The following is a 27688-nucleotide window of genomic DNA, read 5'->3' on the forward strand; positions in this document are numbered from 1 at the left end:
TGGTCTGTATTGAAGTTCATGTTCTTTTTCCTTGTTGAAGCCTGTAGGAAAATTTGGATGGGCTTTTTGAGTTAAAGCTTCAGCTGTAACTTTGAAAAGTTTAATTTATGCTAAGCAGTTTTGAAAATTTCACCTGAGTTTAGCATTTTTGGATTTCTTCTGAATGTGTTTCCAAAAAAGCTGGGATAACTTGTATTACTGTCAGAAACCTTGTGATGGCTTCTGTTCCTGTTTACTGGCCAAAGAAAAGGTCAAAATTGTAATAGAAGGAACACCAGTGTGTCTTAAATCACTTCAAGAACTTAAATCAGCTGAGTAATGGGAACACCCTTGGGTTTGCTCATCTTTTGTTTTGGGGAACTTAAAGATAACTAGGAAAACAGACAATTTTCTCTCTAGTATTTTGTTACCAAGCCAGCAATAGGTCTATTAATTTTAGGGTTTTTGTTACTGAAGATTAACGAGAGCCAAAACCTGGTTTATCTTAGTTACTGTTTTGTTTACAATTGAGTTTTAGTGAAGCCCTTCACACAGAAAGTTTGAAACCAGGTCCTCTGTGAGATAACAGGATGGGGATTTGGGCCAATTGCATGGGTAGACATTACCACTGATTCTATTAACTATAGGAAAAAAGTATTGCTGTGCAAATAAAATCCTCTTTTGCTCAGAAAAGCACAGTAGTAGGTCATGTCTTTAAGACACTGCAGATGGATACAGTGAACCAAGAAACCTGCTTGTGGACTTCAAACTTTGTAATCCAGCTTTTGCATTTTTTATCATCAATAGTTACAATAATTACATGTTTGCACTCCATATACTTGGGTAACAGCAGTATGCTTGTATTTTTGGATTTTTTACATGCTTTCTCTTAGGGACTGGCAAGCAAAAAAAATGTGGAGAACCCCTTAAAAAGTGACCATAGGTACAATGATTTTTTCAAGGGACAAACCTATTGTAGCAAGGGTTTCTTCAGCTATGTTTTGATAACTCTTGAAATCACCATTGCTGTAACATTATGCTGAAATCAGGGAGTTACAGTCCAGACATTGATGGATTAAGCAGTTTTGGATATACTTTGTTTTGCAAAACCAGCCCCAGTTAATGCAGGTTGCTGTCACACTGTACTGGACAGGTCATGGCACCTGTGAATGTTTTTCCCTGTTTTTGCAGTGTGTGGTCACTGTTTACAGGCTGAGCCTCACAACTTTGAGAGCAGTTCCTAGAACTATAGGAGCATCAAGTATTTGTGCTGTGCCACAGAAATCGAGTCTGTTACATCTTGCTCAGTATTATGTTAATTCCTTATAGCAATTTCTTTATAAGGGAGTGATAAAACTGCCAGCAGTTTCCCCACAATAACTTGATAGAGCTTTAATGTTAAATTACAGAGTTTTGGTTTATGTTACAGCTTTCAGCCAAACAAGTTCTTATCAAAGTTTGTTTTTTTTAATAATTTTCAGTTATCCTTATATCTGGTCACAGCTGCATAGCCCTTATTTGTACCACTTGTGATAATCACCTTTTACACATCCATGTAAGCACAGTGAAGAACTGACTGACAGAACACACAAAAATGAATCCTACAAAAGTCACCCCAAGGTCTCCAGTGCTGAGTCAAATATTTGTTAACTGCCTTGACTGGGTTTTTTACAATGAAATGTTTTTTAAAAAAGCCCCACACACAAAGTGTTAGTAAAGTTCCAAAATACTTCCAGATTAGTAATGTCTTCAAGATGCCACCAGAATTGTGCAATTCCTGTGTTAAATCAGCAGTTTGGCTGGGAGTCTTTTAGTCACCCAATGCTTACCTAAATCTCTAAATCCAGTCTTAAAAGGAAATGCAAAATAAAGCTGATGCAAGTTGACTCTGGCTTTACCAAGAGAGGGGAGAAGTAATTTTTTTAACTTGTATTTTAGAGGTGCATGACACAATTAAAACTAGTCATGCAGTAGCATTTGTACCAATGTATGTGAATGAAATACTTTTCATCATGTTACACCATTATCCAACACTGTAATGGCATCTACAAGTTCAACTACTGAATGTTTTGCATTTTAAAAGCCTTAATTGTTTATATTGTATTAATGTGTTTTTAAAGACTATAAGGAAATAACATTTTCCTTGTAAATTGTTAAAATAATTTTGAACGCAAATAATTTTCAGAAAATTCCAGTTCTGTATCTTAATACCCCTTTCTGTTTGTGTACCACAAAGCTGTTAAATTCTGTTAACCTTTTCAATAGTGTCTCCTGTTTTCAGCCTCTCTCTAGTTCAAGGTCTTTACCCAACTGAGATTTATTTTGGTTAACAGTCTTCTGAAACTCATTGTATGTAAATAAATTTAAGTGAGCAAACTTAAATAAATATTTCATTTAGATACTTAAGTTCTTTCCTAATAATAAAGGTTCGATGATACACTTAAAAAACCCAAAAAACAATAACCCAACAAAAATTCACTCTGGGAAAGAAAAGGATAGACTTGTGGTGCTCTTAAGCTTTTCATAAATTCAAAGGTTTCGGCAATTTGTTTTCAATCAGGTTTCTTCCCCATTTTCCAAGTTGGTTTTAGTATTTTAAGTGAAACAGCTACATCTGCACCATCACATTTTTAATTTAATGAAGCTTTAACTGTTGGAATGCACATCTAGAGTTTTACAGGGAACCAAGCACATCTCAAGTTTTAGTTTTGTACCTCTCTATAGCTTTGTCTTTTAAGGTTATAAACTTCTGAATTGCCAATTCAATCCATTAGCCACTGTAAATTCATCTTGGAGCAGATCCTTGTTTTGTGTGTGTCGTCACACCTGATAAAGCACAGACTGCAGGCAAATGCACAAGTACTTCTGAAAATGCTCTGGGAACTTGGACTTTCTCTTGGAAACTCCTGCAGCAAAATTCAGTACATTGAACTTTAGATTTTTTCTTTCAAGGATTGAACAAGACATATTAAATATATTAAGATAAGTGACACACTTGCTGAGACAGTGCATTTCTTTTGTTTAAACCTAAGTATTTGTCAGATGTGGATATCCATACAGAACTAATCAGAGATAATGCTGTTACACAGCAGGTTTCTCTCTCCTCCATCTCTCCTGAAAGGCTACTTCCTCAAAACCAGTTTAGTTTAACTCATTCTCTGCTCTCAATTCCCCTGGAACTCTGCAGGTGCTTAGCAGTTCTTCCACACAGCAAGCAGAAAGCAGCATCTTCTTCCTGCCTCATGCCTTAAGAAATGTCCCTTAAATCCTTCTTTCAGAGGCAGTCTGGATCAGTAAACACTTCCAGCTCTTATTCAAGGACTGTTTCCTCAGCTCTGTGTTCTGCTGGGAGTCCCCTGTTCCTTTGGGTAACCACCCCCCACTCGGCTTTTCCACACGGGATCCATTTGCTTTTCTCCCTTGCTGAAAGCAGAGTTGTGACTAACCCTGACCGTGGCTGGGTGATGAACGAGTCCTGGCCTGGCTGCCTGGCAGTTCTGTTTGGGCCTGGTCCAGAGAGGTTTAACACAAACCAAAAGGCTCCACAAGGAGCAGCCTTCAGCTCAAGGCCACATCAGTGAGCAGCTGCAGAGTCCCCAGGCAGAGTCTGTGTGAAGCCGCAGCTGTTTCAAACTTCCACACAGCTTTGCTACACACAAAGAGCAAACTAAAATTATTTCTTTGGGCCTTGCTTGAGTGTTTTGCTATTTTTTGGTTCTAATCTATCTTCTGAGAGCTTCTAAGTTTTCAATTCAGTAACAGTGAAGGAGACAAGTTTTAGTTAGAACCTAATGGCACCCAGGCTTTAATTTACCATAACAACTCTGCCTTCCTTCCCCAAAGACTGCTTTAAAGACTTACTAGAAGCTATACAGAATATGAATGTTTATTTCAAAAGAATACATTTGCAAGAATACACATAAATGCACTCAATGTAACAGTACCTTCTGCAAAAATAGGTTACATAATACCCAGTAATGAAAGAACAAATCTTATTTCTCTACAAATTAGAAAGCAGAGATAATAGCCTGGACAACCTTCAAAATGGAGGTTATTGTGGATGTTGTGAGAAGTAGCTAACTTTAAAGCATGACACCACAGAGATAATGTTGGCAAATCAAACTACTAGCACACAGCTGCAAACTATTCTTTTATACAGAATTAACAAATATTTTGGTTCCAATTTCTTTATACATAGCTCTAGTGCCTCAGGGAAAATGCTTATCAAAGATACACAAAAACTATCCAAAATTACAACGTAACTATTAAAATGCCTCCAAAATTGAGAGGAAAATAATCATGTTAAATTAAAAAAATTTAACCAGGATTTCCAGACAAGATTTCCTGTTCTTAATCAGAGAAAGTTTACAAGAGATTTCAATAAGTTATCTTGAAACCAAATAGCTGTAGATCTTAGAATCTTCGTGGAGGTCCACCTTTAAATGGCTTAAATCCTGAGCCACTTCCCCTCTGCATGGAATTGCCTGTGATCTGTACAACTCTATTAATGGGTGAAGAGTTACTGGAAACAGAAGTTTTAAAAAAAGGGTTACGATACATACCTAAACTGGTACATAGCTAATAATGTTCTAACATCTCCTATCACTCAACTGTTAAAGTTCAAGTCTCAAAAGAGACTTGAAAACGTGCAGAAAAGAGACTTTGCACAGGTCCCTCACTGCTGGGCCACGCTGCCAGCAGCTCTGCCCTGGGGAGCCCTGTGCTGGCCGGGCAGGGGGGCTGTGCCCACACTGCTGCACTTCCCAAGGACACCAAAGCTGCCAGGGGCTCAGCAGGGAACGGAGAGCAGGGAGAGGTTTCTGTACCTTGTGTGTGGGGCCATCATGCCCCCTCCACGGCCGTCCCCCATCCTCCGCGTGTCGTGGTAGCCGCTGCCCTGAGAGCTGGGCCCGTGCCACTCTTTCCTTGGTCCGGTTTCGCGGCTGTGGCGTTCCACGACGTGCCGGTCCTCGTAGTGCTGGGGAGAAAGGGACAGTCGGGCATTCGCACACAGAAGGGGCTGTTCTATCTACACGAAACAGGCTTGGCAAGAAAGGTAAGCTGACAGCTGACAGAATAAACACAGGTCTAGCCCCTTTGAAGATTGCAGTCCACAGGCTGCTCAGACATGTTCACATTTCACATGTTCAGAAATATTCCTGTTTATTCTACGTAACAGAAACTTAGCTGCAATGACGAGTGTGTGGGTATGCAGGCAGTGAAGTTCCACAGACTCACACTTTACTCTCTATTCTGTTCTGATCTCATTATCACTGGCACAAAACTCAGGAAGAAGAACATTAATACTTGTTAAATGCTTCAGGATTTACCAGTGAGTTTATCTGTAGTCTTTAAAGACAAGTCTTGGAGAAAGATTTTCGCTCAGTATCACATTACAAATTACAATTATAAACAGCACTGAAAGTACCAGGCACTGTATGGTTAAAACCCTGAAAAAGTGATGACAAATTCTCAGAAGTTTAATCATCTACTCTCTCAGGTATTGTTCTGACCATAAAGATGGCAGACAAAGAGAACAGGGTAATTTTTCTGCATTTCTTGAGCTATTAAAAAGGAACCATTAACATAAAGAAAACTAAGTTGAAAATATGCAGAATGCTTGTGAATCATTTTGATGATGCTGTATGGCCATTTTTCCAGCATGACTCTGCCTTTTCCAGCCTCTCCTTCAGGCACACAGACACACGAAGGTGACTCACTTGTCCTCCGCCTCTGTCTCCCATCACGCCCCGTTCTCCTTCCCTGCCTCCGTAGCCGGAGGCGCTGCTGCGGCTCCCGGGAGGCGCTCCCCTCACGTGGCCCGACACTTCCCTGCCCGACCGATCCGGCCGATCGCCTCTGTAAAAATTGCTTTCATCAAAATTTTGGTTTCAGTATGGTTGAACGGGTACCAAATCACAGCACATGTAGACAGCAGAGATTCCTGAGGTTCCTAGCAACCTGCAGCTGACTTCTTAGAAACATTCTTTTAGATCTATGTGGCTTTTAAATAACTAAAGCTCATGTGCTACTCATTTACATCTGCATTCTACACAAAAGCCTCCTGAACTCTGTGTTACTACTCATGATTACGAACAGACTGCTGGGAGTTAACATCCAGTTCCTAGATGAGATTTAGCATTTGATAACCTACATATTTCTTCCAACACTTCTCTTTAGGAGAGGAGGGTCTATTCTCTCTTTAGACACTAATTCTTGAGGAGTTGCTTCTATGGATGAACTCTACAAGAATCAGTTCTTTCAGTGGTTAGTCAGCACATTTACCTGCCATCCCGTTTGTCTGTGCTTATGCTTCCCTCGCTCTTCCAGTTTGTTTGCCTGGGCGGGTTGGAGCCGGTCTCTCTGGGATGTCGGCCGTGTGGTATTTCTGGTCTGTCGTGAATTATCACCGTTCTCCTTTCATCCCTGTCTCCTCGCACCTCCCGTCTGTCCGTGTCCCGCAGCTCACTTCTTGGCTGTGGTGGTTCATTTCTTCTGGACTCGCTGAAGCTCTTGGGATATCTCTCAAACCCTGGCTCTTCTCTTCGTGCTGTTGGGCGAGTCTTTTTGGCTTCACCTTGATTTACAAAACGATCTCGCCTAAGTTGTTAAAGTAGGAAAGAGACATTTGTTTGTTTCCCATTTTCACCTTTCTCTGCCCATGTAAGCACATGCATAAGGATAAAAAATATCACTCATCTTTGTATTACTTGTTTGTTATTATATATGTGGAATAGAAATCAAAGATCCTTCCCACCCTAAATTGTATTTATTTCTACAGTTGTAATTTTGAGCTTGAGTTCTAACAGCCAGTTAAACATTTCTTTATGCATTCATTTGTTCCTATTGTGGTCAGTGTAATTTAAGCAACTATAGGGCTGCCTTTTTGCCCAGTATGAAACAGTGGGAATGCTAGATTTCTAAAGTAAGAATTGTATTTACAATTCTAGTTCACTGCAACCTAAAAGAAGAATTCCAGAAGCTAAAATTATGTGGTCTTAGCTTTACTAGTGGTTACTGGAGATGTTTAATGAAACTGTGAAATTGCATCTGGAAACAGCATTTACTGCACAGTAAATTACACAGGTAATCCACTGGAACTTGTAACTAAACATGTGAAAGAAGAAGGAATAATCCCAAAAATCCTTTTGAAATGTCTCACAAAAAGGCTACAAGGTAGCTAATTTACAGTCCTCAGAGAAAAGCAGATTAGAATCCATTATAAAAGTGGCCAGTCCTGAAGACACAAGAAAGTTCAGGACAGTACTGCAATTCTACTACACCAGAACTTTGTAAAGCCTTTAGCACCGTTCAGTTTTGAACAGCTAAGAGTTAAATCCACAGAGATGCTGGCAGCCAAAACCTGTTCCATTATCTAAACTCACCTATCAAAAGAAGATGATGGAACAGAGGAACCTTCTGGATATCGGCCTCGTTCTCGGTGATCAAAGTCATTGAACCTGTTCTGCTGGCGGCTGTAATCTGAGCCATGGCCAAAACGTGCATCTGTGTCAAGAGCCATCTTCTTACTCTCATTCCAGTAAGGATCGTCTCTCCTTGAGCCAAAACAAAGGAACCCTCATCAGTCACACGTGGCCAAACCAAGGCCAAATACGCAGAACAGTTGAGAGTCAGTTGTCTATTTTAGGAGATGCTCATTTGACCTGGAAAGCCACTGACAAAGGTAGACTCTTTAAACAGTGGTGGACAAAATCATTTAAGAAAACCTAAAACTAACCATCCACTTAGCAGAAATATGAATTCTTAAAGTAGAAGCTAGAAGCTTCAACTATTAAGGCAGAACAGCTTTTCTCAGCAAATGCTCTGAATTGTGGGTTTTTCACACAATAAGAATTAATTTGTGAGATGCTTCTGTAATTTCAAAGCTCCCCCCTACAGATAAGGAGTCTTTCATGTTTGTCATAAACTCACGTCAAACCAAACAAATACCAGAAATCCAGTTCTTCTGTGCAGACCTGCTTCAGGTACAAATGCATTTTCAAGTCTGATACAAGGCTTGTAGCTATTTCTTTGTATTATGTAGTGCACAAGCCCATTTTGAGCATTACCTGTGATCTACATCCCGTGGACGTTTCAGAGCATTCCTCTTTTCCTGTTCGTAGCGGAGCTGCTGCTGCTGCCGCCGGAGCTCCTCCCTCTCCCGCGCAATTCGCTCCGCTTCTTTCCGGCGTTCCTGCCAGGAGAGGAACCACAAACAGAGCACGTCTGTACTAGAGATACCCAGAGAACAGTCAGCAAGGATACACTTATCCCTTGATGGTTTGCTGCTAAAGCTTATCTGATAAAATTCATCCTCGGGTACCATCTAAGGTTAAAGAGCACAGGGAATACTGCTCTAAAAAAGTAGACAACAGATCTGGAGATGCTATGGGCTGTTACATGGAAATGCCTCCAGCTAATTTCTTGTATTACTACTGTGAAACACTTCTTGAAGTTTGCAGTGGTATTCTATAGGAAAAATCCAGTCAAATTATGAAAGAGTGGTATAGACAAAGCAATCTGCTGTACTTCACGTTTGGAGACTGACTTGTATAGCTGCTACAGCAGTAAGCATTTTACATCAAATTACTCCCCAGCAAACAAGCTGAAGATTTCTGCTGTTGTACATTGTGAATGATGTAATGTTTGGCTGGGCTGTATGAAAGAAAAAGGACTGTGTAGCAGAGGGAAGAGCAAAATTCCCCGCAAGGGCAAACCGGGCCGTGCTCCAGAAAGCTCCTGCACAGCCCAGAGCACAACCCCGCCCACCTGCTCAATCCGAACGCGCTCTCTCTCCAAGCGCTCCCGCTCCATCCTCTCCCTCTCCAGCTTTTGCCTCTCGATTTCCAGTCGCTCCCTTTCCCTCTGCAGGCACTCTTCTCGCTCGTGCATTATCCGTATCCGTTCTCGCTCGCGCCGCTCTCGCTCGGCAATTTCTCTTCGCCTGAAGGGACAAACAAAAAAAAGAGGTAGCAGAAATTCATCTGAAAAATGTTGTCATCCAAAACTAGTATCACCTTAGACACAGACATTCAAAAACTACTTCAGAGTAAGCTCTTCATAGAAGCCCTTGCACCAGAAGTCTACTCCTTTCAGCCCCAAGTAGCCAAAGTGGTTTTAGATTATCTACAGAACCATTAGCAGACAACTGATAGGAAAAGTTATTTCAAAAATCATTCCCTGATGTATTTTATTCATAATTTGGATTTCTCATTTGTCACATGGCACACGGTAACAACAGTATTTAGTAGCCAAGAATATGATTTGATCTAAGAAATAAATGCTATTTTAGCTCTTGTCCTCTTCAAGCTAACAAAAAATTTACTTAGAGTTTTCTGTCCAAAAAGTAAGACAGACAGCCAATCAGGACCACTCTGAGTTGCACACAGGTTATTAGAATTGTGAACAGCATCATTCTGATTTCTTCTTTTTACCTCCCATAATACAGGCTAGAGGAAGCACAAAAGGCATTTTCTCCTTTAAGCTTTATACTTGCTCAGAATTCCTTTGTTTAGGAATTGTTTCCCTTTGTTTAGGGAAACCCAGCTAACCCAGCTAGCTCATTTAACTGCTCTTTGCAAGGTTTTGGCTACATGAAAACAACAGAACAGTGTAGCCGTTTGGTCCTTCTATTTAAAGGGTCAAAGATTGTATTATGCTTGATTTGTCATTTAGATATTCAACATTTTCTATTTTAAAACAAACAAACAAATCCCAAACACTACTTTTGGCCCTGTCTCCTAGTCTACTTCTCTCCTTTCCAAAAAGAAAACTGGCATGCAGCAACACTTATGAGATACACCCCCCATTGTAACGAAATCTAAGCTGTGTGTGTACATATATAGATACTAAAAGATTACACAAGAATTTTGGGAGTTTGTTAGTTCACATAAAGATACTATTAGAGTCCCAGACTTTAACATCTGGTTAGAAGGCTTGACAGAATGCATTCTGATTAGATTTCTAAATATAGTATCTGATCAATTACTGTATAAAATAGCCTTTAGCAAAAAGTGGAGTTACTACCTTCGCAGTTCAACAGCTCGTCGTATTCTTTCCAATCGAACCATGTGTTCTCGCAATCTCTGTTCCTTCATCTTTTCAAAAGGCAAGATATCCTTTCTACCCCTGTATTCCCTGAATTTCACTTTATCTTGAATAATACGCTCTTTGTTCCTCAATATCTGTGGCTATAGATAGAGATTACAATGGTTATTTCAGAAGTCTCATTCATTTAGGGAGATTTCTGGATGCTACGTTCAACTATCATTAATGACTTAGCAATCCCAAAGCAGGCAAAGCTGCTATCTAAGCTTAACAGTTAGTGATAGTTTATTGACCCTCAAATATCAACTACAAGGCAGAATCAAATCAGGTAAGGATTGCATCAAATCTATAGATACTTACTTTATCAAACCTTCCCCTTCTAACTGTCCTAGTGTGGCCTTGGTCTCCTTTTGTTTGGTCTAAAACTACAACTTGACCTGGACTTTTACCACCTAGTGAAGGGGGGAAACAAAAAAAACAAAAATGAAAGAAGGTTTAAAAACACACACACGTAACTATTTGCCAATTAGAAATTCTCCTTAGTGAAATTTCTAAATCTCTGAAGTGAACTGGTACTGGTAGAAGAAGCATACCAGCACACACCTGTAATTAAATATTAGTATCAATATGGAAGTAATAAATGTGTTATGGGAGTCTAAAAAAGAACAGGTGTTTAACTGTCTGGTTTCCAGTAAGAGCAAGAACATGGCCTCAATACAAGTCAGACACACAGATTAACAGGAGGAAATATGGCTATATGGCATACTTATTCTTTTCTTTTCTTCAGTTTTTTTAGTGGATTCTTGATTAGGGCCACTTGTTCCATTATCACTCTTCTCATCTTTACCTTCTGTTTTCTTGCCTTCTTTACTTTCTTTTTTTTCAGATTTCTCTGATTTCTTTTCTTCTTTTTTGGTTGATGGAGTTCTTATTAGGAAAAAAAGACACAAAAATCCAATGAGGGAAATTCAGCTTAGAGGATTTTCACCTTTCAGAAGATGTGAAATTTCTTACTTGCTGGCTTTGTCACTTGATGCGGTCTTCTTATCTCCCACGCTCCTACCCGAACTAGACTTCTCATCACTTTCCTTCTTCAGTTCTTTTTTGGAGGGATCACCTTTCACCTAATTTTTTTTTTCAAAAGCAAAGAGATTAATACATATTCTTGTAAAAGATGGTCTATTTTGGGAGAATCCTCGTGTTCTGAAACCTACTTTCTCCACAGAGATCTGCTGTCCGTGCAGCTCTGTGCGGTGCAGGTGTGCGATGCACCTGGCCACCTCCGTGCTCGAGGACATCGTCACGATGCCGTAGCACTTTGCCCCCGGGCTCCGTGCGTTTGTGACCACCTTTGCACCAAGCACCTATGCAAACAGGAAGATTCAGGTTCTGAGAGAGACACTTCCACTAAGGAAGTGATGGTATTCCAGTAATTTTACCCTAATGTCTAAGAAAACAAAATAAACTCACCCCAGCAGCACCATAATTCCCACCCCACTAGAAGGGCTGACTGACACTCCCAAGCTCTCACAAGCTTTGAGAACTTTATCCCAACTTGCACATCAAGGCAGATTAATGCTAGCATCCTGTTTTGAACAGCCACCTCCTCGTGCCCATTATCTAAATGCTTCTCTTCAGTTATTATCAAAATTCATTCACACAGACACCACTGACCTGAATCTGCTGTTTCATCTCTGACAGATGAACCGCCACAACAGAAGTCAGCAGCTGCCAATTAATGGCAGGAAGGTATAAGCAGTATTATGTAGGAGTTAATAAGGGAGCCAATTCTTCAAAGACATCTAGCAAGTGTGGCAGTTAAGCCATTTTAGCATTCAGCTCTGACTGATTCATTCTGCTTCTTGAGAAGGTATTAAGCTTTGTGTTCCTCCTTCTTGCTAGAACTTTTGTAGCCACTGGAGTCAGTCTTTCTGACACAGTCATGCTCTAAAGGCAAGAATTTAATCTTTCTAGCAGACTGTCACGGTACAGTCATTAAATATTTCCCAATCAATTTTAAAACTGGGAAGCTACGTAAATATAAGTACCAACCAGCTTTTCAGTGAAAACAGCCAAATAACTGGAAGTTTCAACAAAATATACTCTCAGGTGTCTACACCTGTGAATGCATTTAATAAAATCACCTACTAAATTCATTAGAAGACTCAGATGTGCCATAATCAATACACATTCTTGATATTCCCAGTGCTCAGGTTCTAACTGGTTCAAAAGATACAGTAATGCCATACCTGCACAGGCTTACAGGAACACTACAAATTCACACAGTTATCAGCAACTCCTTTGGGAAAATGAGAACCCTGGGTTTAGAAGACTGCTTAGCTTTCAAGATTTCCACACTGTTCTATGGAATTCTTATGTTTCAATTAACCAAATTTGGGAAAACAGACTTAATTTAAGCAGACTGTAAAAAAAAATTCATTAAATCATTGAAAGAATCCCTGAAGGATCATGCACTAAATGTTACATTTTTTACCAATTCCTCCCATTCGTAAGCCTTCAGAACACGTCTGAAAAACTGTCCCCCAAAGCAGGATGTTCTATAAACACTATTTGTATTACAATTTTATCAGTTAGTACATTATCTTGCACTCATGGTTAAATGCAGTTGCTACAAAGGAACACAGCCATCATTATTTAAAATGCAGTCCTGACCAGAGTATTCAAGTATTTGTGAAATTTCTTTTGTACTTATCTTACCTCCACAGGAAGAAAAACTTCTTTTAAAATGAACATATAGTTCTTCCTGTAAGCATACACTCTTACTGCTGCAATATGGGGGTTTAGATGGCACTGGTCAGACATTTTCTCTCAAACCTTTATTTAAATCAAGTATTACTCAATTCTGTAAGTGAATAGAGGAGGGGGAATAGACACACACCACACACATGGTATCACACCCCATGAAATACCTTTCCATATTTGCCAAAGAGATTTTTCAAGTCAGCAGCTTTTGTGTTGGAAGACAGTCCGCTAACCCACAGGTTTCTAGTTGAACTTCCACTGCTACCACTAACACTGCTCGTGCTTCCTGAAACAAGTTTTACAAAACAGCCAAAAAATTAAGGAGACAAAGGTACCGCAAATATTTAACTAAAGTGTTGCTGAAAAAAGAAACTTAGCCTGTTACCTCTAAGTAATTGTTTATCTGGTTACCTTTCTTGAAAAGACTTCTATAGAAAAAAAAATACATGCCATAAGATTTCATTCATTTAACCATGTATTGAGACCAACAGCTTGGCTAGCTTGTACCCAAAGGACAGAGACAGAAAAATAATACAAATCTTGGTTAAAGGCATGCTTACTCCTTATTTGGGTATGTACATTTAGCTTCAACATCTGGCTCTTATCATTAGCTACCATCCATAAAAATGGGGTGGTTTTTTTCACACAGTAATTGTTCTCCATCATGATGTCTGTACACTGCTCAAGTTACCACAGACAGCAGAAAGGCAAATACAGGAGACTTGGATAATTCCCCCCTCCAGAATCATGTGGTCAATTCCCACAACTTCTTGAAGTATTGGCTTCATCCAGAGCAGTGTTTTAAAAATACTACTGGATGTAGAACTGGATACAACCCACCAAAATTATTCCCACATATTAAAATATTAAATAAAAAATATTAAATAAGAAAACATTAAATAAAAGCTGGAAAAACATTACGTGCCTTAAATATTCCCCCCACTCCATATATTAGGTATTTTTGCAACAACACAGCAATAAGAACTCAAGAGATTCATGTAATTCCCAGAATTCATTCCCAGTATCTTTTAGTCTTCAGTTATGTAGTTCAGCCTGTTGTCTGCTGCTAAATGTATGAACTGCTTTGGAATAGTTAAAATGTAGCCAGTCCTACAGGCAAGACCAGAACTAGATCTCCATCTTGACAGCTGGAAAATCTGAGGATGTGCAGAGTTTTAAAAGGTAATTTAGCCATCTTGAGAAAAAAGGATAGTTTTGGTTCTTCAATGCATCGAGATTAACTAAGAGCAAAAGGCAACACATCTCAGTTATGGTCATACTAATGTTATCTTGATATTAGTTTAGATACATCAGGAAGAAATAAATTCTTCCCTGTGAGCCCTGGCAGACTGCCCAGAACAGCTGTGGCTGCCCCATCCTTGGAAGTGTCCAAGGCCAGGTTGGGCAGGGCTTGGAGCAGCCTGGGACAGTGGAGGGTGCCCCTGCCCATGGCAGGGCATTGAACAAGATGATCTTTAAGGTCCCTGTCAACCCATAGCACTCTAGGGTTCTGTGACACCCTCAGAACATCCATAAATACCAATAAACAGCCACTAGCCTGGCTTTGGCTGTATACATTAAGAAAGCCTTACAACAGTTACTATTACAGTTATCACATATGCTACAGAAATGAAGACACAGCATATCTGCTCTCAGTTTCATTTGTAAGCACGTAACTCACGAAAAGACAAATCTACAGAAGATCTAATTATGTCTGCCACCAAAATTTCCTCTCAAATTCATTCATCAGGTAAAGTTTCATTCATCCCTTAGTGTTATGCCAAAGATTCTGTGACAAAGGTTTTTGGCATAGGTTTTTGGAGTAGGTAAAATAAGGAGGCACATGAGCTTACACAAACACATTTGTTCAACCATGAAGCATCAGAATAACTGGTGGCATTACTATGCTCTTGAGCTCCACTCTTCCAATTCACAATCGTAATACATGGAAACAGATGGAAACTCCAAGGCAGAAAAATAGGTTCAAATTTAATACATTAAAAAGACACAAGTGCAATTTTGCAAGCTTGCATCTCAGCTATAGTACTTGGTTGAGAGTTCAGTTTATTTAAAAATAAGCTAGAGTTACAAACATGACAAATTTCATTTGCATTACATTTAAGTACTTGCAATTAGTTTTTGCTTGTTTTGCTGTAAGTTACAGCAGGCTTATCTGAAAATTATAGCTTCTCATTAAAACAAAGACTTGGGAAATGTTAAATAGAATTTGCTCCCAAAAGTATTTTGAAACAGAAGAATATATTTTCGTCAAGTCTTTAGAATAAGTATTTTTGATCTTATGACAAACCTGGCACAAGGAGAAACAAAATACATGGACATATACATATAGCAAATGATTCCTGTACCTCTAGTATAATTTACTATAGATAGCTGAGTTCAATCACATAAGACATTTTGTTATGTGGCAAGCAATTTCTCAACCAGGAAAATATTTAGTTCAAGACAATACCACCCTAATTCATAATAGTTACCTTTATCATCCTTTGATGTTGTCTTGCTTTCTTTAGATTCCTTAGTAGAGCTAGAGAAGCAAATTAAAAAAATCAGAAGAAAGTTGAAACTACAGAATTTGGTGTTGCATTTTATACTACTAACACTAACAGACAAGTTAACATTTCAAAAAATAAAAATGAAAAAGGGCCAGACTGTATATTTGAACAAATGATTCCCTTATGGATTCTTGCACTGATTTTCCCCAAGATGCCTGAAGATCTAGATTTTCTGACAACTCTATTCAGTGGATATATGGCAATCTTCTCCAGATTTCAGGACGGGGACTTGACTTCATTTTGTGTTCTTAGAACTGATAGCTGTTCATTACCATCATCACAAGGACATTTAAAAAAATCGTCAATTTGAAAAAAATAAATAAATGCTGACAATTCGACAATGCAATCAGTAGGACATAGTGTCTATACGAAGATCTTGAATTTTTAAAAGTAACTTATGGCGGTCAAAAAACCTACAGGCAGGAGCATAGGATACTAATTATAAGATTCTTGCTGCTACCCCCTTAATGTAGAGTGATCTTATTGAATGCTGGTACTCAGTATCGTAAAGAACTGACATAGAAAAACAAACCTCTTTGCTTGACCAGAGGCCCCAGTAGACGAGGGACCTTTCTTCAAAGTATCCTTTTCTTTGTCTCCAGATTCTGCTTTCTTTGAACCTTCTCTGGCTTCCTTCTTGACGGGATCACCCTTCACGCAGTCTTCCTTCTTACCATCTTTATGGTTCTCAGTCATCTCATAGTCCTTGCCTTCCTTCTCCAGGCTCTGTGAAATGGTATCCTGCACATCCTTTGGCTTACTTGCTTCAGAATCTGTAATTTTCACATTTTTACCTGTTTCTAGGAGGTCATCACCATCAAAATCCAGAGTGATGGCATCTTCGGCCTGGATTGTAACCGATATGTTATCATCCTCAGCTTCTTTCACAGACGTGTTAGCTTCCATCTCTTCATGAGCCGTGTGATCAGCCTCAGCTAGGCTTTCTTCTGAAGGAAGAGGTTTAGATACTTCTTGTGTACCATCACCAGAACCTGCTTTATCTAAGAGGATTTAACAGGAATAAATATGGCAAAACAAGAAGTTTAAACAATTTCATATGCATAAGCTAGAATAGGACCTAGAAAATACAAAGCCAGTTATTAGCACTGATGGAAGGTTAGAAAAAACACAAGGTGTATTAACACAAATATAAATCCTTTACCCAGGATCACTTATTCTTCATGGCAAAACACATTTTCTAGAGACAAATACCAAAACATTAGGAGGGAGAACATGGTTCCATCCTGGAGATACCCGTTCTTCATAAGAAGTATCCATTTTCCAGTTTAGGCGTTAGCATTCCAGAAGAACATAGTTGCTTTGGACGTTCACAGTTTGATTTAATCTGTCTTTGAATCTTCCTGGGTCCAGAACTTCTAACCTTCCCAAATCCGAAAGAATTACAGTCTTGGAGAATTCCAGCCAGTCTTCCATGACGGTGTTCTCTGCTCTTTTCCTGTCCAAGCAGCTGCTTGGCAGTCAAGTGAGCTGTACAAGGCTGCTGCAGAACATGGATGGGTGAGCCTTAATCCAGAGTTCGTAGACAAATGGTCCTCAGTCTTCATCCACTGCAAAGAGTTTCCATCTCAGTCCCACAGAGACATCTCCAACCGTATTCTTGGATTTGCGCAGATGAGACACTTCGGCCATGGGGTCCCTCGTAAACGTGGAGTCTGGAGTTTTGTCCTGTAGCTTCAGTAATGAGTTTATTCCATCTTGTGTAAAGTGATGGTGTTCCATGTCCTTTTGAGTCCACAAAATGTAGAATCCTTATGACTTCTGTCCAGGAAGTCTGTTTGCCCAAATGCATCACATTCCTTCTACAGTTTCACTAATGAGCACAGCTTTTAAAAAATGGTAGCCACTCCACAGGTTTTCCAACACTTGTTTTACCATCCTATGTACAACTGGTATTTCTAAGTGACAGTAAGCCAAGCATATGCTGGTCCATACATTTGTGGGGTGCTCAACTTCAGTGTGAGAGTGCAGCATTTCACTCAACATCAGTTACTGCAGTGCAAGTTGGAGGCTCTGGCATCAGCACTTACCGTGTACTAAAATCAGTCCTTGAATACTATGGGTTTTTATTAAGAATCATAGTATTGCAACGGTGTTATACATCCACCACAGTAACTGATAGGTGTTGTAATCAACTCTTAAGAGTAAAGTAACTCTTAGGAGTGAAAAAAACTGACTGCAGTGCTTCCAGGTGCTGAGCTCAATGAGGAGACAACTGACACTTAGTGCTGGAGATAAGCCTAGTATTAGTAGAGATTGAATATTACAAGAAAAAGTTGCCTGCTCTACCAGAGTAAGACCTGTGAACTCTATTAAACTTTAGACATACCTTTCTCATTTTCTTCATCTTCCCCGTCCTGCAAGAAAAGGAAGTCAACACTAAATGTCTCCTATTTTAAAACTTCAAGCAGAACATTTTGTATATTTCATAGAATTCCTATTGTATGAAGGCAACACTGAACACTGTTTCCAAAGATTATCCAAGAACCAAACTTGTGCACCTCCCTTGTCAAATCACTAAAAAATTTTATGAAACTCCTTTATTAAACAACTTGGCATTTATCTGCAACACTTGTGTTCACAGTTGGTTGGGACATGCAGATATTGTCTTACCCCCTTAACTCAATGGGACATTTCTAAACTATTCCATGTCTTACCAAAGCCTTCAGAATGGATGTCAAGCTGCTGATTACTGCTTTCAGAGAAATGCAAGCAGTCCACCATTAGCTTTAAAAGCTCAAGAGAGAAGTCAGAAACTAGGTAGCATCCCTCGAAGTACTTAAAAATGAAACTCTGATTTTAATAGGTCATTACTTATTTCTCATTAGTTTTACTGTGCAAGAGATGCTGTATGAGATGTCACTTTACAGACACCAGTTCCATGTGACTCAGAGTGAAATTCTGAACTTATAGATATCAGATATTAGTATTAACACCAAAAACCTACACAACCACGCTCAGTTCTGCACTCCCCACATTCTCTGAGGGCAAACTTCTACATTAAACAGAAGTTCTAAACTCCTGTACAAGCTGTAGATACTACAACAGCATCTGGCATAGCCCTCTGGTATGTTTGTAAGAGTGCAAAACATATTCTTTGGGAAGTCTATGCACTGAACACTTCCAAATTGTAGACAGGAATTATGTCTTTAAATAGGTCAACTTGCTTGGTATCGCAATTATCTGCATAATTAAAAATTTGAATAAAAGCTTCCCAGATTGTTTACCTTTATACTCTTACACCATCTGACTCTAACATGAACACTGGAACAGAAAAACCAGTCTAAAGTCATCTTTTCCAACTAAACAGACACAAAAATCAGCTTAACAGAATGGATTTAGAACTCACATGGACAGTTGGAAAAGTGTAATCTTCTATGTCTGGACCTTCATTTTCCTATAGAAATAGAAAAGGGACTAGATAAGTAAACTATTTATAGAACACTCAAACATTCAGAGGGTCAAGAGATTCCATTAGCTCAGTAAACATTTAGGTGGATACACACTCGACAATGTGAACATCACTGAGCAGTTTCCTGATGTAAAGAATCTGAACACTGAACTGAAAGGCACAAGTCAGTGCTAGAACAAGGGACAAGGACCTCTTAGGAACTAACTCTCTATGGACTCTGGTAGAATTTTAACAATCAGTGCCACATTTGTTTCAGGACTATTCAAATACAAATCAAGGCAAATAGAAAGAAAAGAGTAAAGTAGAGTAAAAAGAAAAAACTCTATCTTTTAGAGACAAGCAAGACAAACCAAAAAAGTAGCTCTGACTTCCTCGTAACAAACACTAAGAAAAATGTTCATTTTGCTGATCAAAATTCATGTAAAATATAGCCAAATACCTGACTTTCAGAATCCTTCTCCGCATCTTCTGCTGTCTCCACTGGCTCCAGGTCATGGTATCTTTTCTTTTCTGCAGATGGCAGTCCTTTAGAATTCAAGTTCTCATCTTCAACAGATTCTTTGAAGTCTTTCAATTCATCATTTCCATCTTGATCACTTACATCTTGAGTCTCCAATTCACTTTCCTTTTGGTGTGAACACAAATACTTGGTATAACTAAAAGTATTAGCTTTATCCTGAAAAAAATCACTGCTAGAATCAGTGTTTCACTGCTGGATCGGTGTCTCACGTGCATAATAAAATTCGTATCACGTTTTTAAAAAACCCCAGCTTCACACCCTTAGTCATCACACTGTGAATTACAGTAACAATGTTCCAAATTTCCACCTAAATTATCACAAAGAAACTTGAAGCTTTTTCATTAACTGAAGTAAAAAACTGACCTTAAATACAAAATAGGAAAAATTTTGTACATACTTTTATTACCTTGACAAAAGAGTCCTCTTCTACTGCAGTATCACCAGTCAATTCATCAGCTTCCTGCTTTTTACCTGAAATGATGGAATATGCTGTGACTAGACCTGCTACGTAGACTACACTTTTAATACTGATTATGTGTTTGACCTTACTTTATTATTCTCTACTTGTTCTAGTTTAGCTGCATTGTTCATAGTAACATAACCCTCCAAAAACTGAGTAATTTTTAAGATAAGGAGATAAAATGTCACCTGAGTGAGAATGAACAATCAGTGCTGTTCAATAAACAAGCATCCACATCCAAGTTAGTGATCTTAATACCCATCCTTGTATTTTGGGTGATAATGGAATTCAGGAGAACACTGAACTAGAAACTAAACATTTCTAGAATTACTATGGTTAACTAGACATCATGACCTCGGAAAGGTCTTGCTTTAGAGGATAATTAACATCACCAAGAAATTAGGTTAGAAGGAACCTCTAAAGGTCATCTAGTCCACTCAATCGCCTGCTGAAAATTACAGTGAAGTTCCAAGGACATGGAATGTCTCAGGGCTTTATTTAGCTGCATCTTTGAATATCCACAAGCATGGCAATTACGAGACTCTCCAAGCCACCTTTTCCAGTGCTTTTCACTGGAGGATGAAGATAGAAGAATTGAGTAGGTGAAGCACTTCTGCTTTCTACATATGCTTTACTGTATTAAGGGCCTGTTCCATTGAGGAATTCTGTTCTTCCAGCACAGGCACACTTTTCTTTATTAGAGATGTCTCTGTGGGGACGATGACTAGACACAGTTCCTTTTAGAACCCACGGCATTTCTTTACTCTTCTGAAAAACGAGACCTAAGAACACTAGATAGAAACATCTCCCCACAAACACACCCTCTGAAGAACGCTCTGTCTCGTTCTGACTCTTTGATTCAGTCTATCAAAGATTAGCCTATGCAACAGTTTGCACTAGCACAAGGTACAAAAGCAGTTCTGTTAGGAAATGGCTTTACTCTATCTTCTCCTGAAACTCAGTGTCAATTCAAATGCAAATGAGATGGCAGTCATAATTAGCACTTAATGCTTCATTTTTTGGCATTGCATCTTCTCTCCTCCCTTCAACCTCTAATGAATGGCTAAACCAATTTTATAGTTATTCCAAAGGAATATTAAAAGAAACCATAAGCCAAAGTTCAACACAGTATGGATATCTCTGCTAACTGAAATACTCAATTTTTTCAGATATTAATTTCCGTGGTTTTTCATAGGCAGTTCTGAAATGCATTTCAAAGCAGGAAAGTACTAAACTAGAGGGCAAGAAGAGACACTACTGTTATGGTTTTGCTTGGATTCCAGTTGCTTTTACTCCTTTCTCTGAAAGGCAGCACTCTGACCATACTCCTAGAAAAAGCACATTGCTGTATTCAGTCCAGGCACACACTGATCTCCAGGAAAAGGCACATGGCAGAACCTATTTCTGTGACTGCAAAACGTGAGAATTAAACTTTCAAATCTAAAATCAGTGTCACTGATTTTACTTCACTTCAAACAAACAAACAAACAAACCCCACCAAAAGTCCTGGTTTATACTTGCAATGCAATAGATTTGTGAGATTTTGGTGCAAAAAGCCACCTGCACAGGTATGCTAAGGGAAGGCAGCTCTTCTCAGGAAGAGGACTTACACTGGAAAGGACAGTTTCTGATGTGCATCACAGCTGATGCCTGGAACAAAAACTAACTCACGTTTTGTGTTAGCTTTTTAGCATTCTGTGATAGAATCTACAGATCCCAGGTATCTTCAACATAAATAAAAAGCAATGAGAAGCAGCAAGGATTTCTACACACATTCCACTGCTTTCTGTTTTACCCTGTCACATTTCAGTTCGTTTGTTAAACCTGAAAGACCAAGTTTCTCCTGCATCCCATATCCAGCCAAGCATACACAAAGACAGGCAAGCACACAGATGCTCAACACATTTAGCAACTCTCCAGCACAGACTATCATGAAAGCTATTTAAATAATTTATTTTGCCTGAGGAGATATGGTTGGTGGACTAGAACCGTGACTTTATAGGGAACAGAAAAGAAAACCAAACCAGTAGCAAAGCTGCCTCAAGTTAGCCCCAAAATTATGCAATAGCATCTAGAGAATTATATTTTATTGACTGGTCCTCATAAAGAGCAAGTTACAGCATCCAGTAATTAAGCTGTTTTATCTTTTATTTGCTACTGGATTAAGTAATTATTTCATTAACCCTTCTTTACTATGTCTGTTGTCTTTGTAGCAAGTCCCATTTACTCTGAGTACCCGAGACATTCCAAGGCATAATGAGACCTGAACAATGACCTTCCCTTTCCAAGCCAGGAAATGGTATAAGTTTGCTCTCCCTCTCAAGTTCTGTGCTTCGGGTCACTTCGCTCTGGTTAGAGTTACATTGCTCAAAAGTGGCATTTCAAGGTTCTGATACAGTTTTCAGATGTTGGTACAGTAACTTGCCAAAAAGCCAGTGTCCACAAAAATTCAACAGTTGCCTTGATGCCTTAAGTTCCCAAGGCATCAGTCTGACTGACATTCATCTACAGTGGGCTAGTTAAAGGCACGCTTGGCTCTTAAATTCACATAACTAAAATCAGATTGCACAAAACGACTGTTCTCTGACCTTACTAAAGACCAGTGCTGATCTGATTGAAGGGTAAGTTAACAGAGCCAGAACACCTGAACCTTCTGCAGGCAACAGGCACAGCTGGTCTCGAGTCACACGAGTTGTCAACACCTAAATTTCTGTACAGGTTTACCAAGCAGTTGAAAATGTCAGTGTACATGCCACATTCATCATGCATCTGGGTGCTTAACAACACAAACACTCATTTACCTTGGAGTGATGGCACTCCTTTACAAGCCATGCTCAATCCCTTTTCTGACACCAGGCAATTGCTACACACCATAAAATTGCAACAGACTATTACACAGAGAACAAATATTCTCCTTATAAGTAAGTAGAAGAATTGGAACATCTTTAAAATGTTGGTTTTATATTATGCCGGTTTAGCTTTCATTTCATTTACAAGCCTTACAGCAGCACAAGTTTATTCTATCTATTCAGCCCTCCATGTGAGAAATTCAGGCCATCTGAGTGTTTACAGAATTATAGAAGAGTACTCTGGACAACTCTAGAACTAGATATTTGCATCCCAGACAGAAGCAGAGTGACACACTCATCGGAAAATTCTGGAAGAATTAGTGTTTGTATTTCTTCTGGTATTCCTGCTGAAACTCCCAACAGGGTTCTGTCACACCTAATGTTAAAGATTCATCAAAAACATGGGATAAGAGGTAAATCCTTACAATAGAATAAACTCGCTAGAGCATTAAGAGGTCTAGTGCAATTTGAGAAGTGTCATTTGCCACAATATTAACAAAAGTAAACAGTCCTTTTCTAGTTCTGAAATGGTATAATGAGGTACAGGAATATTTAAGTTTTCTACTATGTCTAAACCATACAGTTCTTAGTTGTTCATTGTTTTCAGAAAGAAAGGACTGTGAAAACCAAGTGTACAACTTAGTTTGCTTTGCTTTGTTCTTATATTTAAGTAACTAAACAGTTTTAATAAATAAGCCAAAATTATTTGGGCAATAGTACAAGCCAGCCACGGTCAGTTGTCAGCCTTTGATCCAAGAAACAGTATTGTCAAACAGGAAATTCAGCTGCAAACTAGAGTGGTACTTAAGACACAAACTAACAGGTATCTAACTGCCCTCAGAAACTTGTAGAACAGCAAATAAACATCTTTGCTCACATTAATTCTCCGAAGTTAAAAATGATCAGCCTAAAATCTGTTCTTCACCCACACTAATTCCAGAACTCATCAGGAAAGTAACTCTCAATAACCAATTTTAATATTTCAACATTCAACAACATTCTTGACTGCAGATCCTTCAAAGGAGCATTCATATCAGAAACATTTGAAAAATATTTCATACTAGTAGTCAGGTAACTTCCTCTAGATATCAGACTAGGCAGCAGAATGGTCAGGCTTGAAAAGATTAGCTTTTTTCAAAAACTGTCATCTTTTTCCAAAAAGAGAAATTCTTCCAAAGCTACTAAATGCTAGGGTGGAGAGGCACAGCTGAGGCACTTAAAAAAGGAGCACTTGGCATTTGCTCCTTTCAAACTTTAATTGGCAAAGCCAACTGATCTTACCTATATACCTGTATAATCTTCTGATCAGCTGCTCTGCAGTTCTTTACCCTAACTATTGATTTAAAGTAGCATCTGGAAAAAGTGTTAAATTTGGACTAACTTTGCACGAGGATGGATCAACGATTCTTGCTGGAGTACAGAATCCTTCTGCAAACATTTTGAAGTTGTATGAAATAAAGTCCTACTCTTAGTCTTTTGAGTATTCTTCCCCCTTTTTGTAAACATACACACACAAAAAGCAAGGAAAGACAAGTGTATTATTCCCTCCCCCACACACAGCCCATTCCCACTCTAATTTGGCCTGTATCAATATCGCAGATCAGGTTTTTGTAATTGGCAGTGCTAGGGAATCAGACATCGCTTTTCCCACAGCCCTTAAGAGCTCCAGTAAAACTGGTTACAAAGACCTTCAGATCTAAACCCTATGGCCACCTGACACACTGGGTGTTTTTTTTGGAAGAACAACCTTCCACAAGGCCCTCCCACTGGCCTCCCCTTCTGGCTGCTGTGAGGTTTAATCACCACTTCCACTCCCTGGCCTTTCCTGAAGATGTATTTTCTTTGTAAATGAGTATCTCATACTCCTACCCTCCCTTGTACAGCAATAATAGCACAGGGGAAAATACTATAGAACTAGTAATGTCATTAATTTTACTGCTGTCCAGCAGTAAAATAATTAAAGACCCATCAGTATTAGTCTGAAGCTGTAAGGTGGGAAAATAAGCATTAGCAAAAAGGCCTAGATCAATCTGTCAGCAATATCAGTAAGGAGGAAAAAAAACGTCACAGTGAGTAGTTAAAAATCAAAAATTATATTATTTCATACAGTTAGAAAAACCAATACAATAAAAAAATATTTCCCCTAGACTAAACAGTGAATTTTTCATGTTCTACCATGAACTTCCCATACTTCTGGTACAAAATTTGTTCATAAGACTTTTGTAATCTAAAAAGTAATGAAGAAAAACTCCTGAGCTTGCAAAGCAGACTGATAAGAACTTCACAAACACTGTGCTTTCCTTTGAGGTTTACCAAGAACGCACATGTCATATGTATGCATCAGGATCTGGTGCACAGGAGGGGTGGCAAGGAAGAGCACCTGAAGCCCTGCCTCAGGCAGCAGCAGCACTGGTTGGCAAACTACCTCAGCAGAAGCAAAATAGCTAACTACCCAAGGAGCCAGCCCAAGAGCATCATGCATATCATGATGTTAGTTTGGAGACTAGGAGGAGTAAAAGCAGCAGATAAGAGAAGTGTTTGTCACAGCAGAACATGGAGCCATTTAGATCTCTAGATGAAAAATTGTGGAATAGTTTCCTTGTTTAGTTTCCATGCAGTTATCTTAATCAGCAGTTACCTTTCTAAAGCAGGGCATAAAGTAATGTCATAGAAAAAAAATGAAACCACATTTGGAAGCTTATTTCCTTTCACTTTTCTAATGTGTGAGAAGTGCAAAGAAGTTATTCAAACTTTCTAAGCAGACAGATTTTCTTACTAACTTCACCAATCACAGTACCACACTGACTGAATAATCACTTTCACCACAACACTGAGCCCGTGACAAGAGACAGCAGTGTAAGACTGTTCATGTCCGAAACAGGGCCCTGCAGAATGTTCACATGTGTGAACATTCTTAGTGTGTCTGTTCAATGAAGAATGCTGAGCATAAAGCAGACAGGTCCTTTCCCAGTACTAACAGATCACAGATGCTCCCAAAACAACTGAAAACACAAACCCAAACTAAAATTCCCCAGACGCCAAACTCACAAACCAGTATTTAAATTCTGAGGCAAAAGAAAACAAAGCTGAAAAATCTGAAAAAAATCACTGCCCAACAGATCAGCACAAAATCTAAATATTAACTTCTCACAACAAAAACACTAAAATCTCTTAATTAGACATTCCACTGTGAGGCTTCAATGCTTATTCAGAAAACTCATGTTTATAAATCCTGTCTTAGTAGAGAGCATGCTAATACACCCACACCACACAGTCCTCTTCAGGGAGTGATTGCCTAGCACGTATTGCTGGGCCCTCATCACCTCCAGCACCTGCCCATGGCTGAAGAACCTGTGCTCTTACACAGATCCTTCAGGACACCACTGAGCCCCCAGCAGCTCCTGCTCCACCCTGCAGCTGTAACACCCCACATCCAGGACCTCTGAACACAGCACACACCAAACCCCCAGCTCATGTACAGCACCTCAGCACAGCTCTCAGGAGCTGCGGGCAGTACAGCCACTGCCTCACAACACACACCTCTTAACCCTGTCATTTCCCATCTATTTATATTTCCCTCGATATATACTGCTCCAGCATCCCCACACATTGTCTACATACAGTAAATGAAAACAGACATGCATTGCAAGGGATGTCTTATATGACAGAAGTTATAAACAGTAAAGTCACAACTGCACCCAAACTACAGACCACTGTCCTTCTTTAAGGTGATACATGCAAAAAAAACCCCACTAAAAACAGTGTACGAATATAAAGTCTATCAACAGGTCCTAACCTTTGCCTTTAGTTGGTTTCTTGGTGGGTGTGTCAGCTGAAACACTTATTTCAATATTATCTGGATCACCTCCTTCCTCTTCAATAGCCTAAATAAGACAAAAAATACAGGTTTTAATGGCTTTCAGTGGAAAGCTGGACAGTCTGACCTCAGCAGATAAGCCAAACAGTTCTTTCGGCATCTCAAAAATATTTGGTAAAACACTTTGGGTTAAACCTTTCAGTTAAAGCAAGGGAACACTAGTGATAAAGGCTGAGAGTTTCAGCTGTTAAAATGACACTTTGGAAGTACATCTTATCAAGGATCCACACGTTTCTCTTTGGAAACGTAGCACTAGCAAGCCACAACGACATCCATAATAGCATTAAGGGCAGCTCAAAAACAGGACAGCAGGAAGCAAAAAGCCCCCTCAGCAACAACCTGCTGCGGGGCTCGCCCGACGAGCTCCGGCGCCCGTGGCGGCGGGCGGGCCGCAAGGCCGCGGGGCGAGCTCCGCCAGCCGGGGCGGGGAGCTCCGCCAGCCGGGACACCGCGCCCAGCCCGGCCCCGAGGGGCCACACAGCGCCGGGGGCTCGGAGGGGCGGACCCTCGCTCGGGCACCGGCGGCACGGCGGGGACTGGTCCCGCCCCCCACACCGGGACGGCGGCAGAGCCGCCAGCGCCCCGCCCCCGGAGCCGGCCGACAGCAGCGGCCGCCGGGGCGGGCCGGGCAGGGCCTGCGCCCAACGCTCACCTGCTTGAGCCGGGCGATGAGCACCGTCTTCACGCCGGTGATGTCCAGGTTGCGCCGCTTCAGCTCCGACTTGAGGTCGATGACGCGCAGGTCGCTGATCCTCTTGCTCTCGGTGGGCGGCGCCGCGGGCGCGGCGGGAGCCGCAGGAGCCCCCGCGGCAGCGGCGGCGGGAGCGGAGGCGGCGGCGGCCATTTTAGAGCGGGCGGGCGAGCGCGGCGGCCGCGCGCACAATGAGCGCGGTGCCCGGATGGAGCGCGGCCGGCGCGCGGCGCTGCGCAGGCGCGGAGCGGCGCACCTGGCCCGGAGCGCCCGCCCCGCCCGGGGCCCGCCCTGCGCCTGCGGAGCCGGGCCCGCCGTGTCCGGGCACTGTCAGCGCCCCGCCGCGTCCGGGCTGCACTGTGTCCGGGCTGCACTGTGTCCGGGCTGCACTGTGTCCGGGCTGCACTGTGTCAGGGCCACTGTCAGCGCCCCGCCGCGTCCGGGCTGCACTGCGTCCGGGCCACTGTCAGCGCCCCGCCGTGTCCGGGCTGCACTGTGTCCG

The 27688-nt window shown here is 40.5% G+C and overlaps 1 protein-coding gene across 8 annotated transcripts; it reads right to left on the reverse strand.

Annotated features, from left to right (window-relative positions):
* Window positions 1-3847: 3847 nt before the first annotated feature.
* Window positions 3848-27439, reverse strand: SLTM (SAFB like transcription modulator). Of its 8 annotated transcripts, none has more exons than XM_063412741.1 (21): window positions 27148-27439; window positions 26415-26502; window positions 19707-19780; window positions 19229-19414; window positions 18727-18774; window positions 17707-17734; window positions 15892-16360; window positions 15282-15331; window positions 12957-13075; window positions 11241-11390; window positions 11041-11150; window positions 10874-10953; window positions 10387-10478; window positions 10006-10169; window positions 8749-8923; window positions 8049-8173; window positions 7365-7535; window positions 6265-6579; window positions 5700-5850; window positions 4806-4957; window positions 3848-4501 (listed from the first exon to the last, which is right to left on the reverse strand). In XM_063412741.1, exons 1-21 carry the CDS (start codon window positions 27337-27339, stop codon window positions 4393-4395), a joined length of 3048 nt encoding a protein of 1015 aa, XP_063268811.1. In that variant the 5' UTR covers window positions 27340-27439; the 3' UTR covers window positions 3848-4392. The 8 variants fall into 8 exon arrangements, with proteins under 8 accessions (XP_063268811.1, XP_063268806.1, XP_063268807.1 ...); XM_063412736.1 differs by having other exon boundaries at window positions 10793-10953; window positions 27148-27438; XM_063412737.1 differs by having other exon boundaries at window positions 10793-10953; window positions 19716-19780; window positions 27148-27437.
* Window positions 27440-27688: the final 249 nt, after the last annotated feature.

Source organism: Prinia subflava, chromosome 15 (genome assembly GCF_021018805.1).
Source record: "Prinia subflava isolate CZ2003 ecotype Zambia chromosome 15, Cam_Psub_1.2, whole genome shotgun sequence".
In the NCBI taxonomy this organism is placed as follows: Eukaryota; Metazoa; Chordata; class Aves; order Passeriformes; family Cisticolidae; genus Prinia; species Prinia subflava.

What these genes read in the sequence shown, in the direction of transcription:
- SLTM (XM_063412736.1), bottom strand. Translation starts at nt 27,339, where the DNA reads ATGGCCGCCGCCGCCTCCGCTCCCGCCGCCGCTGCCGCGGGGGCTCCT. An exon ending in AGATGAAGAAAATGAGAAAG is followed by an intron (nt 16,361 to 17,706) that starts GTATGTCTAAAG and finishes AAATCCTCTTAG; the next exon opens with ATAAAGCAGGTTCTGGTGAT. An exon ending in GAAGGGGAAGGTTTGATAAA is followed by an intron (nt 10,170 to 10,386) that starts GTAAGTATCTAT and finishes CTCTATCTATAG; the next exon opens with CCACAGATATTGAGGAACAA.